General features: G+C 45.4%; 1 protein-coding gene and 1 pseudogene across 6 annotated transcripts in view; one reads left to right on the top strand and one right to left on the bottom strand.

The window, feature by feature from the left end:
• Dclk2 (doublecortin like kinase 2) overlaps window positions 1-2,806 on the bottom strand; it is a 135,707-nt gene extending 132,901 nt beyond the window's left edge. For all 6 annotated transcript variants that reach the window (XR_015046714.1, XM_021157283.3, XM_021157285.3 and 3 more), the window contains exon 1: window positions 2,379-2,806. Coding sequence is in view for 5 of the 6 variants with exons in the window: in XM_021157283.3 (XP_021012942.1) it covers window positions 2,379-2,799 (421 nt within the window). In the remaining variant the exon portion in view is untranslated. The remainder of the gene's footprint in view (window positions 1-2,378) is intronic.
• Window positions 2,807-12,908: 10,102 nt separating this feature from the next.
• LOC115030751 (U1 spliceosomal RNA) lies at window positions 12,909-13,061 on the top strand (annotated as a pseudogene).
• Window positions 13,062-13,365: the final 304 nt, after the last annotated feature.

Raw genomic sequence — 13,365 nt, 5'->3', positions numbered from 1 at the left:
ACTGATACCGTAGCCAGCTTGCCCTTAGGATCTCCTGACTCGGCCTGAAAAGCTAGAAGGACAGGCAAGCCTCCAAAGCCACTCAGCATGTTATGTGGGTTCTGGGGACCCACACTCTGTCCCTCACAGTTGCATAGCAACACTCTTTAAAAAACTGAATAATGAAAAGGAGACGGCTCGGTGTTAAAGACAAATCCTCACTAAGTGACTTGAAGCTTACTCTGTGGACCAAGCTGGCCTTGAGTTTTTGATGTTCCTCCAGCAGCCTCCGCCTCTAGAGTTCTGGCATCACAGGCATGTGCTACCACCATCCACTGAGAAATTACTGCACGAAGACCCACTATTAGACAGATTTCTCCCATGATCAAAGAAGGTCAACTTCCTTCTCTAAAGGTATTTTGATGATGTGTGGTTAAGTAAAATGAAAGCGCTTCACAGATGACTATCATCAGAGAGGTGAGAGCATTTTCTGGATTAATGATAGCACATGTTATGTATCAAGTCTCTCTCGCCCTAGGGGATGGGTGGCCTTCTGAGTCACTTCAACGGCAAACAGGTGGTTGGGAAGTTTCCTCCACGTTTTTCCCTTGATGATATTTGGGGGAAATCACTAACCACACATGCAGTCCATTCTACGACACTGTAAATTACGGTACAGCAAATGTTTGCGTGCCTTTGCCTCAAGCTGTTGTCACCTGAAGGTAAAGTAGGTGCCTCACCTGAGGACCCGTGAGGAGCAAGTGCTTGTGAAACAGGCAAAGCTGAGCCTGTCACTGTGCGGCCACTCTGTCTGACCTGGGGTCAGAGAAAACTGGAGGCAGGAGGATCTCTCTGAGTTCGAGGTCAACCTAGTCTATATAGTGAGTTCCAGGAGAGCCAGAGCTACATAGTGAGACTTGTCTCAAGAAACAAACAAAAGTGGCCCTCTGTTGCCTTCATTTTACTGACACATCCTCTTCTTTCAGTCTTTAAGACCAAAACTCACTACCAAGGCAATGTGTGAGGTAGCCTCTTCTACAAACTTACACACAAGAAGATAACTTAATTTTAATTGGGCTGTCGCGGAGCCTGAGCATTGATAAAAGTGACAGAGAAACTCAGCCACTTTAGGGATTTGTCAGAATGGCCAACTTTTTTTTTTTTTTTTTTCAGAAGTGAGGCCTATTAGAAATTAGTAACCCTGATGCTTAAGTTTCCTCATCTGTGAAAGGGAGAAAATGCCTTTAGAACATAAGCTCATGCTGAAATAAGAAAGCAGTTTAGTTCGGGGATCAGTTTCCACCTCTGACGAGCTCATATGGCTATGGCTACACGGAATGTGCTACCTGCATTAAGAAAGATGCCTGAGAGCTAATTATATGTAAACACTCCCTCAGAACACACTGAGATATCTGCCTGATCTTTTGGGGTGTTTGGTACTAAAAATCGGGTTCTTTAACTACCAGCCACCCTTCCCTTACTAAAAGCAAAAATGAAAAATACTGCAAGAACTCTAGAATGACCAAACCTATTGGCACGAAGTCCCTCTGATTGATGCATGGTTGGTGTGCCAGGATTCCTAATTTCTAACAGGCCTTTGCTGTTGGGTCCCAAGACCCTACCATTCTAACTGTTACTCTCTTCCTGGAGAAGACAGGAGAGACTCACGTTGATTCACCTCGTTGCCAACCAAATGTGGAAAATCCTTTAAACACAGTGGCTTTCCATTTTGGCTACACTGAAATCATCTGAGGAACTTTCAAAACTCTAAACGCCCAAGTCATACCCTAAACCAAGCACATCAGAATATCTAAGGGGTGGGGCCAGGTCCGATATTTTAAAAAGTGCCCAGCATGGTCCAAAATGAAGCCAGGCTGAGTGAGACTTTTTCTGTGCTGGCTTGCCTCTCTTGATCTCCAGTGCCTTGTGCCACACATGAAACCAGAAAAGCCAACCTAGAACGAGTCAGAACGAGCTAGCTGTGCACAGAAGGTACAATGAGATGCCAAACACAGGAACAGCACAGGTACTGCACTGGCCTCTACCAAAGGTTACCCAGCGCCTCACTGGAGAAACACGCTTTCAAACAGTTTGCCCTTCCAGCAAAAATAAGTTGGCTAATTTTACAGCCATCATTGTCTGTATTTGTCTCTGATCATTAGAATTTTCTTCCTTTTTTAGAAGGCCAATCTCTTGGGAAGGAGATAATGGGTGCACGCCAACCCAACACAAACGACCGTGGAGCAGACAGTTCCCGCGGCTGCCTAGAAAGCAAGCGCCCGGCAGGCTGCCCCAGCGCAGGGCAGGGAAGCGCGCGGGCCGCAGCCACTGCACCTGCCGCTGTGCACGGGGCCGCACCTGCCGCGCCGTGCCGCGCCGCGCCCGCCCCTCCTACTTACCTTCCAGCAGCTCGTCCAGGCTGGTGACCTTCCGGCTGCCGTCTATGGTGTAGATGGTGCGGACGCCCTGGGGCAGGTTCACATTGTCAGACAGTGAGCGGGTGAGCTCTATGAGGAGCGCATCGAAGGAACGGAAACGGTCGTTGGAGATGGCAAAGACCAGGCCTTTGAAATAGCGGTCCCCATTCCGGTAGAACCGCGCCTTCTTGGCCTTCTTCTCCGAGCTGAGGGCCTGCAAGGTCCGCGTGCGGTAGAAGCTGCAGTGAGCACTGTGCGCCGGGCTGGGGATGAGCCCGTTGCCCTTGGGGCCAGAGATGCTGCTGCCCCCGGAGGAGCTGGGAGCCCCTCTCCGTGACCCTGGCCGCGGCCTTTTGTCCCGTTCTTCAAAATGTTCCAGCTCAATGCTCCTTGTGCTGGCCATCGCGGCTGCTCGGGAGAGCTCTCCACAAATAAATTAATTAATAAAAGAACGTCCCAGCCGCCCCAACCGCCCCGGCCGCAGCGCGCCGCGATCTAGGCGCTCCGTCCCGTCTTAAAGCAGCGGGACACCTGGCTCGGGCATTCGGGCCATGCTCGCAGGTGGAGCCGCTCAGCCAGCTAAAGGCGGCCGCAGCGCGCAGCAGCCCAGCTCATTGTCCCGCGCGCCCTCGGTCGCCGCCGCCAGCTGAGGAGCCCCACGCCCCCCAAGCGCCTCCTTCGCCGGGCCACGCCTCACAAGTAGCGCGCGGGCAGCAGGCCGGGAGCCGCCAAGTTGAACGACCCTAGGCTGGCCCGGGTTCGCATCCGGCCTGCGCTCTCGGGCGCGCTGAGCGGAGGAAGGAAGCGGAGCGGGGAGGGGCGCGAGCGTGGGCGAGGCGCCTCGGGGCTGCCTGGCGCGGCCTGGGGTCCCGGGTTCCCGCCGCCGCCGCCGCGTCGCGCGCGCCCAGGCCCAGTCCACGGCCGGTGCGCGTCCCTGGCCGGGGATCCTCTAGAGGCGCTGGGCCCCTGCGGGAAGAGTGCAGCCGCCTCCCACCCACGCACGCCCACCGTCATCCGCGCTCTCGGCCGCCTGTCAGGGCCTGGACCCCGGAGGCCACCCGCTGTCCCTTCAGGGACACCACAAACCACACCGAGAGGGAGATGGTGAGGAGGAGGGCGGCGCCGCGCGAGGAGCGGCTCTACGGTCCAAGGAGGCCCCGCCCGCCCGCCGGGCTACCGGAGCTGCGCGCTCCCGGGCGTGACCGCGCTGCGCGCTCCACAACCGCGGGGGCTAGCGCAACCGCGCTAGGCAAAAGAAAAAAAAAAAAAGCCTACAAAGGAAGGAGACTCAAGGGCAGCAAGCACATCCTTATCCTGCCTCCTGGGGAAAAGCCGAGGCCAACCTAGAGCAGAAATACAAAACATAGCACTAGGTTTGAATGCAATATTAGTTTTTTATAAACGGCTGATGCATTGTTTAAATAAAAAAATCCTTTAGGCAGAAAAAAAAAATCCTTCACACTTTCTACTGCAGATTCGCTAACACAGTAGTTCCAGTAACTTTGAATGAATACATGACTACAAGTTATTGGTTTCATTGAATCAAGTATTTGTGGAGAGCTTGCCATTTGCTGGGCATTAATCCCATCATTGGGGGTGCGCGAGCAGAGAACAGAACCCCTGTGCATTTACCTGCGCTCACGTGTTCATTCTGAGCTGCTCACAGAAGTGAACTGACAAACACCCATCATGCAAGAAAATCTCGTCTTAAGTGGATATCTGGCCCACAATAGACATGTTTCAAGAAATTTTTGAACCGTCCGTTATTTCACTTTGGTGATGAAGCTCAAAGGCATTTGGCCCCAACCTGACACATGAAATTAATGATTCGGCACCCGGGTTCTTCAGCGGCCCTAAACAGCTCCAAACTGTCCTGAAGGTCGGGCGACAAAACGCTTTGCTTGTGATCGACTAGAACAGCATAAAATAGGAGTGGGTAGAAACACAACCATGAGCACCGTGAAACAAATCCCTCCTCATAGGGGGTTTAATGAACATGATACAGGTCAAGACCTAGTTGGCCAAAACATGAGAACGGATGGAGATAGAGGGGCAAAAAAAAATGTTCCATGGGCATCCAAGATGACTCAGTAGGTCAGGTGACTCATAGAACTGTCAATCATCGCCAGACCCCACGTGGTGGAAGGGAAGCATAGACTCCTATAGTTTACCCTCGGACCCCTGCGTGCATGCCATGCCAGACAACACAGTAAATCAATCTAAAAACTTTTGTGAGAAAAAATTGTTCCTGAATTCCATTTCTAATGCAAATGAACTGTGGGAAGGCAGGCTTCAAGGAGGCAACTACTAATTAATCTGGCTTGCTTTATGGTTTAAAGTTTATAGAACCGTAACACATTTTCCTCTTTCGTGCAAGTGCGGAATTTCTACAGTGAGATGTTTAGAACCGGCATGTATTTCCCTCGCTGGGATATTCCCCTGCATCTCAGAAACCCTGTCTGACCTGCTAGGTGCTCACCTTCCTGGAGACTGTTTGGGTCTCTCCTGGTCTGAGATCCTGCCTAAGGTGGCTTTATGAAGACAGGATGGCCACAGGCAAATAAGTCACCTTCTGGAAGCCAACCTTAGACCTCTGTCTCTTGGCTGTGAATTATTGTTCTATAACTCCCCTTAACCAAGCTAACATTTACTTGAATAAAAAATTGGGGGGAAATACTTCATTTCTCATCTATTGGCAATTCAAGAAGGAATTAAATCTCAAAACATTCCCTCGCTCACACATTAAAATAACCCCTTTCTGCTCTTATTACACATTTTTTTTAAATAGTCGTAGACTATCCGGTGAGTATAGAAACTTCACTGGCAATTTGCAGCAAGGATCTGGTAAACGCTTCTTGTAGAAAGCTCAACATGACAGAGAAAAGGGCTGGTGTTTGCATCCCACACTCTTCCCTCGGGCCAGCCAGGCTGGCGATGCTTTTGAGACCAGACTTCGGCACTCTGCTTAGTACCTCTCCCCCAGTCTACACTGCCCAGGGAAGAGAATGCAAACCTTCAGGTGGTATAATCTGTTTAAATAAAACTTCATTAAATTCTCCACTAAGTGGTTTTATATTTAAAAAAAAAAAAACTTGTCTTGACTATTTCCCACTTTTATTTCGTTACTCTTTTTCTCAAAGGCCTTGACATGTCTTCAATTTTTTGGCCCCAAGCTTCGATCTTCAAGGCAGTTTTCCAGCCATTCCATTACTTATTACATAAAAGATGCCTACGGACCTTTTAGGCTGCAAGCATTTTGGCGATCTGCTGTCTCATGTCTTCGTTTCTGTTCACTGTGCGCCAAGTGCTTCTTCTCCCAGAAGTAAGAACAATGAGGTAACAGTTTCCAGTGGAGGGGGGGGGGGCTGAGAACTGTAGACTTGAGCTTTTTGAAACAAAGCACAATTTTTTTATTTCATAAGCTTTAATGATTATAAATCCCAGTGTTCCCCATTAAGTTTTAATAGGAAAGGACATAGAGTTCAACAAGAGACTCTCAGTCCCTACCATGTAGCCAGTATCCCGATTGGAACAGGGCTAGGAGAGGTGTTTTTCTAATTTGTTGCTTCCTCAAGGAGAACTTGCTGTCTTTTTCATACCTGATGCTTGCAGCATGTAACATATACATTTATATAAATATAGCTGTGCTTTGTCCGCAATTGTTAGTAATATCAAACGTGAAAGTCTGTGGAAAAGTACTACAGTACTCAGGGATTTTTCTGGTAGACTCAACATTTTCCAAAGGCAATATGCAATCTGCTCTTTGTGATGAGATAGGAGGTGGAGACCGGCTAGTTAGTGTAGGGGCAGGAACTCTAAAAGCGGCACCCCCAAGAGCATGGTGCTACTCTGACCAGCAGAACCACAGAACCAGAGGGGGGCACCAGGCCTTAGCTGCCCTTGAAGTTACCCTTTCCTATAGACAACAGGTACATGCGGGACTGAAACTGCAGTTCAGAGACAATCCCTCTGGTAAGCAGCTTTAGAATGGGACCCTCAATCTGAGGGTTAAAATGGGTTATAGCTCCTCCCCAATTTCAACCCATCTCCTAGGTAAGGAGTGGGGGCCATCATTGTAGCATTGATCAGGGCTCCATGGCGACCCATCAAGGGAAAGCTAGTTCTCTGGCCTGGGTACAAATCTAACATTCCAAGGTTTTCAAAACATAAGGGTTAATCCAGTTGGTTCTGGCTAAAACACCACACCTCAAAAGAGAATGGTTCACTTTAAGCCATCCTAGAGAGATGGAGAGAGTAATTACTCATTTAAGGAACTCAATAGCTGGGCAGTGGTGACGCAGGCCTTTAATCCCAGCACTCGGGAGGCAGAGGCAGGTGGATTTCTGAGTTCAAGGCCAGCCTGGTCTACAGAGTGAGTTCCAGGACAGCCAGGGCTACACAGAGAAACCCTGTCTTGAAAAACAAAAAACAAAACAAACAAAAAAAGGAAGTCATTTATGTTTCCTTCCCAGAATCCCTGCCCCTCTGCAGGCACTTACAGAGCCCAGCTGTGTGCTTGCTTGGGTTAAGCCTGTCTGCTTTACTGAATTCTACAGAAAAGCCAACTTTTCCTTTGTCTTCCTTTTTTCAGAAACTTGTCAGAGCTTGGTCATGCCTTCCTGAACACTCTGGACTTTCCTTTTCTCTGAAGTTGTTCTCCCAGCCCTTCCCATATCTGCTATGGACAAATGCTATGGTTGGCTTTCTTTCTCCTCCTCCTCCAGGCAGCTGCCGAGATTTGCAGTTTGACTGCCCTGGGGTTTGGGTTTTTTTTTTATGCTAATAAAATTGTCCTATAACTTCCTCTGAGTTCATTCTTAAATTATTTTATAACAAAACTCAAAACCTTGGACAGAGACTGAAAAACATGACAGAGTCTCTAATAACATGGGACACCCCAAGTGAACATCCCCAACTTCCCAGTAATATTTATGTTTGGGGTTTTATTTAAAAATCCAAAATTGAGTTTCTTATTTTAAAACAAGTCATGATTCCAGTGTTTTCCTTCTTTCAGTAGCACATCCAATGTTTATGCAAATGCTGCAGGTGACAGACTGTTCCTATCACTGTACGTGCTACGTTGGGATGGTGTCGGGAATACTTAAAGAATAATGACTCTATGATGATTAATTAGTAGTTATGATCTGGTTAAAGAAACAGATTATAGACAAGGAAATATATTAAGCGGCAGATCTTGAATTGCCTCGCCGAGCTCCCTCTAAAAAAAAATGTTCATTTTAAGCTCTCATAGCCTATTAATCACAAGGTGACTTGTCTTCATTAACTGAGAGTTTAAAATGCATGCTTTTTACATTTATAGTGGTCTTACGATGCAAATTAGATGATTGTTTCAGCTCAAATATTCTATACTCCCTGCCCATAATTGAAATATCCAAATGTTAAAATAATACATTTATCTTGCTTACGGAAACAACAATACCATTCGGATTCATTCAGTAGTCTTTAATAAATCTACATTAATTTTACTAAGGTATATTTAGATTTGTAAGATAGTCTCTCCTTGCATTTCCCATGATGCTATTGGCCTATCTGAAGTAACAGATGATCATGATTTGCTGCAGATATGAAAGATTTCCACATACGCCTATGTGTAGACATACACATATGCACATACGCATATAATAATAGCTAACATTTATGTAAAGAGGTTGCTATGGTTTAGATCTTAAGTGTCCCCTGATGTCTTAAAGGACTCACCGCCCATCTGTGGCATGAATTGGAGGCCAAGCAACCTTCAGGAGGTGGGGCTCAGAGTGAGGAAGCTAGGTCACTGAGTATGTGCCCTTGGAAAGGGTCCTCTGCCTTTCTCCTCTTGCTCTTTGCTTTATGGTCAGTGTGAGGTGACCAGCTCTGTCCCCCTACCTCCTCCACACCGCTGTTCTGCCTCAGTGCAGGCTGGAGCAACAGTGCCAAGCAACCACAGACCAAAGCCTCTATAGTCAAAATTCCAAGTGACCTTCCCCCTCCTTCCCCATTGTTCACTCTGGCGTCCATCACAGTGATGGAAAACTCACGCTCAGTTGTATTTATCTTAATGTAGCCGATATACTCATATCTATAGTTCGGTAAACAATATAAAATTACACTTTTCTGTAATATAATTTCATTTAATATTTTTCTCCCTAAAATTCTTCTCCCTGGTGCTAAGTCCATGAACTCCTGGTGTCTTTCATGGTTTCAAAGCTCAGTCCAAATCGGGTCTAACGGCAAAACGCTAAGGCGGGAGAGTCACAGATTCAAGGTCTTACTGGGCTATAGAGTTCACTCCAGACTGGGCAATGTAGAAAGACTTTGTCTCAAGCTAACAAGTAAAAAGAGAACCAATTGCACCTCTGTAGCTTGCATGACAGGCACAAAGCCACAAGTTCAATCCCCAAGGGTACACAAACATTAAAATAAAACATAGAAGCCAAATAAGAATATATTTTAAAAGCACAGACTAACATCCTCTTTAAGAGAAAACTGAGTCACCCCTTCAGGTTCCTTGGTCCCAACTGTCATTGTTTTCAGTACCTCACACTGTCCCATCACCCCTGATGCCTGAAGTGTGGGCTCTGAGCGTGACTATAGTAATGGAGAGGGAAGGTCTCCCCTGACCTTGCTATAACATATGGTGTCATGGTGGTCATTTTGATGTACTGCGAGCAAAGGTTTGTTCCAAGGTCCACTTATCATCTTAACCACTTAGACATAGAATGATTGGCTTCAAAATGTTTAAGTTCTGGCTTTTAAAGTATTACATCACAGTCCCACATACTAACAGACACATGGAAAATGGAGTCTGTTGAAGTCATTACAAGTAACTTTCCTCTCCATTCTTGCTTGTTAAAGGCTTGCTTAATCTCTTTAGCCTTCTTCCATTCCTTTAGTGGGACTCTGAGCCAGGTTCTGTAAGTGATAGCTTCTACCTTCAGCCTGGGAGAGAATAGCTCCATTGTTTTTCCCTGAATGGCACTGAAATCACCTATTTCCCTCTTTGGGTTCCCAGTGTTACAGAGTAATTAAGTAAGAGATGCTTTTTATTTTTTGCTAATCTTTTTTTTTTTTTAGACTTATTCATTTTATATACATATTTGCACACTACCTGCATGCCTGGTGTCCCGGAAGATTAAAAGAGGTCATCGGATCCCCTGGGACTGGAGTAACAAACAGCTGTGTTGGTGCTGAGACTCAAAGCCAGGTCCTCAGCAAGAGCAGCCAGTGCCCTAAACTGCTGAACCATCTCTCCAGCCCAGTGAGAAATTCTTAAAGTAATTTAGAATGATAGAGGAAAACCTACAGAAAAAAAAAATGCCTTGATACATTTCTGTTTGCACTTCATGTTTTAATCTTCATTCATGCAGTGTCTAAGTTTTGACATTAGATCTATTGTTTGAATAGATGGATGAAGTTGGACATCTTTTCTGTTTTTCTAGTGTGGTCACAGAATCCCTGAAGCACAATTTTTTTTCCCTAACTTGGGTTTTGTTAGTGGACAGTTTTCAGTGAGGACATTGTGATCTGATTATAGATCTCTCCCTCTGTGACCCACTGCTGGGAGTTTCAGATGGAGGAGGCACAAAGCCCAGGGATTAGGATGTAGCTCATGGTAGAAGGCTCACCGGGAATAGACATGGCTCTGGGATAAGTTCCCAGCACCACAAATAAAAAGAAAAGGAAGGAAGGAAGGAAGGAAGGAAGGAAGGAAGGAAGGAAGGAAGGAAGGAAGGAAGGACAGGATAGATACAGAGAAATTCACCCATATCTAATATCAGGGGGAAAGTCCCTAGTGAAGCTGGAAGGAATTACTAACAAGGTTGTTGGTGATTTGTTTTAAGCACAGCTTTAAAACATTCAGTATGAAATGGTTACGTAAAACAAAGCCCTTTGTATTAATTACTTAACTTCTCTGTTGCTGTGACAAAACACCATGACCAAGACAATTTATACAAGAAAGGGCTTATTTGGGATTTTGGTTCCAGAGGGTCAGAGTCCATAAAAGCAGGGCAGAAACAGCAGGCAGCAGGCATGGCGGCAGTCGGCAGTGGTGGAGGCCAGAGAAGGAAGCTGAGGGTTAACATCTTCAACTGCAAACTGCTAGCAGAAAGTGAACTGAAAGAAGGCAAAGCAACGTGCTTCCTCCTGCACAGCCACACCTCCTAATGCCTCCCTGATAGTACCACCAACTGGAGACCAAGTGTTTACATGTCTCAGACTATGGGAGACATTTCTCATTCAATTCTCATCACACTCATGAAATTAAATTCAATCACAAATGTTATCAGTCAGGTGTGAATATTTTTCTTATGTCTTAGTTTGATTTTGATCTTATCCAGCATACGCAAAACTATTTTCATCATAAGTCTTGTTCCTTTAAAACAATTTTTTTTATGGCTGGGCTTGTAGCTCAGTTGCTAAGTGCTTTGACTGCTATGCAAAGCCCTGGATTTAACCCCCAACACCACATAGCTGGTAGTAGTATGTGTGCCTCTAAATTGCAGAGGTAGAGGATCAAAAGTTCAAGGTTGTCCTTGAAAAAGCAACAACAATGGAAACTCTTTTCTAACAAGCTCAAACTGATAGATAAGGAACGAAATTGAAATTAAAACTTTTTTTCTGAATCAATGAAGAATAAGTAGCCAACATGATGTCTCATCATCCCTAAATAATTAACTATGTATTTTCTATAAATAAAAACATTCCCCTACACAGCACAATGTAACTATAACTAGCAAAGCTAAAAAGTAACATTGACAAGCTATTACTATCTATTTTTCGGAAATCAATGGAATTTTATCAGGTGTCCTGCTGATGTCTTCTAAACAAAAGAGCCAACTCCTGCAGCTCATCCATGTTTAGTGGCCATGTCCTTTTGTAACCATCAGCATTAGAACATGACCTTGGTCTTTCTTAGCCTATCACCACCTTGGCACTTTTGAAAGATTACCGAATAATTATTTTTGTAGAATGCCTCAGCTTGGGATCTGTGTGATATTTTTTGCAGAATTAGGCTTATGATATGTGTATTTGATAGGATTCTGCAGAGACGATGCTGCACTCTTCTTATAATAGGCTTCTGAGGCTCAATTTCAGTTTGTCTCATCACCAGATTTTAAAATACCCATCATGCAACGTCTCTGTAGTCAATATTTGCTGTGATGAAACACCAGGACCAAAAGCAAGTTGGGGAAGAAAAGGTTTATTTCACACACAGTTCCATACAACACTCCATCTTCAAAAGCAGTGAGGGCTGGACCCTGGAGGCGGGAGCTGATGCAGAGGCCATGGAGGGGTGCTGTTCATTGGCTTGCTTCCCAGGGCTTGTTCAGTATTCTTTCTTATAGAAGAGAGGACCACCAACCCAGAGACGGTACCACATACAATGGGCTGGGCCCTCCCACCTCAATAACTTATTAAGGAAATGTCTTACAGCTGGAATTTATGGAGATATTTTCTCAACTGAAGTTCCCTCCTTTCAACCAACGCTAGCTTGTGTCAAGTTGATACAAAACTAGCCAGCACAGCTGGGCGGTGGTGGCACACGCCTTTAATCCCAGCACTTAGGAGGCAGAGGCAGGTGGATTTCTGAGTTCATGGCCAGCCTGGTCTACAAAGTGAGTTCCAGGACAGCCAGGGCTACACAGAGAAACCCTGTCTCAAAAAAACAAAAAAAACAAAACAAAACAAAACAAAACAAAAACAAAAACAAAAAAACCTAGCCAGCACACTTGCTTTAGACTCAGAGCATTATGGTTTAAATATAAAATGTGCACTGGGATTATACTCTGAATGCTTGGTCCCTAGTGTGTGGCTTGATTTAAGGAGGCTATGGGAACTTTAGAAGATGGAGCCTAACTTTAGGAAGACTGCCACTGGGCCATGCCTTTGAAAGCTATAGCTGACCACCAGTTCTGATTTGTACTCCGGTCCTGGTCTGCCAAGATGTACCGAACACCTGTGCTAATACATTCCACAGCATTATGTTATATCCAAACACATGAGGCCAAGAGATCACAGATTAAACATCTGAAAACGGTGCGCAAAAGAAATCTTGGCTCCCTTAAATCATGTCTATCCAGAATTTTGTCATAGTGATGAGAAAAGCTGTCTATACACATCCTAACTTATCGATTACCATCATCATTTATTTTAACGTGCAAATGGTCTCCAATTTAACTAGTACATGCACGGTGACCCTGCGTGCTCTTGCTCTTCTCTGCACCTCAGGCTGCAGCTTCTCTACCCCTCGAATCTGCCATTTCTTTTACTTGAAGTGAAGAACAGTATCTGAAGACCAGTATTCGGGCAGTTGGTGTTTCCCCCACTGTCAGGTTACAACTGCTCTGCTCAAGGCAGTGGACAGAGGCAGGCACTATCTGCCTCCACTGGGCAGAAGCCTCCCTTGCTTTCCCATATAAAGATTTTAGCACTTAATTATCTGGGAAGAGAAAAATAAAGAGGAAAAACCAAGACCTATTTTTAAGCTTTGTTTTACTCAATATGACTTTTAAAATATAGACCTGCTTAGGGAGATACCATGATCATGAAAGTGGTTTTCCTAGGGCAAGATTCGTCCATTACACTTGGGATGTGCTAACCCCTGCGATTTCCCCAAATACAGAAAATTCCACTGCCTAATTTGTGGTAGTGGGAATTTCATTCTCTCCCTCCCCTGAAAAATTATAATGTACAGAGCTCCAGTGAGTGACATATTCCTCACATTTTTCTCCTGCTTTGGTAGCATGCCTCAGTTTTTACTGTAGGTCTTACTTAAACACACACATATTAGGCTATGCTGACTTGAACCAGTGCTCCAGGGTAAGCATGTGACAATGAGCTGGACAGATGACGACCTTCTCCTTCCAGTAGTAACTAGTAGCACCTTTCAGCTATCGATGTCTAGAAACTTTCTTGCTCTGATGCCCTGCATCTATTTTACAAATAAGCTGTCATCTTTCAAAATATACCC

The sequence above is a fragment of the Mus caroli genome, unplaced genomic scaffold (genome assembly GCF_978045245.1).
Source record: "Mus caroli unplaced genomic scaffold, Mus_caroli_1 scaffold_3, whole genome shotgun sequence".
NCBI lineage: Eukaryota > Metazoa > Chordata > Mammalia > Rodentia > Muridae > Mus > Mus caroli.
The sequence above is the reverse complement of the archived record's forward strand: the minus strand, read 5'-3'. Positions and strand labels throughout refer to the sequence as shown.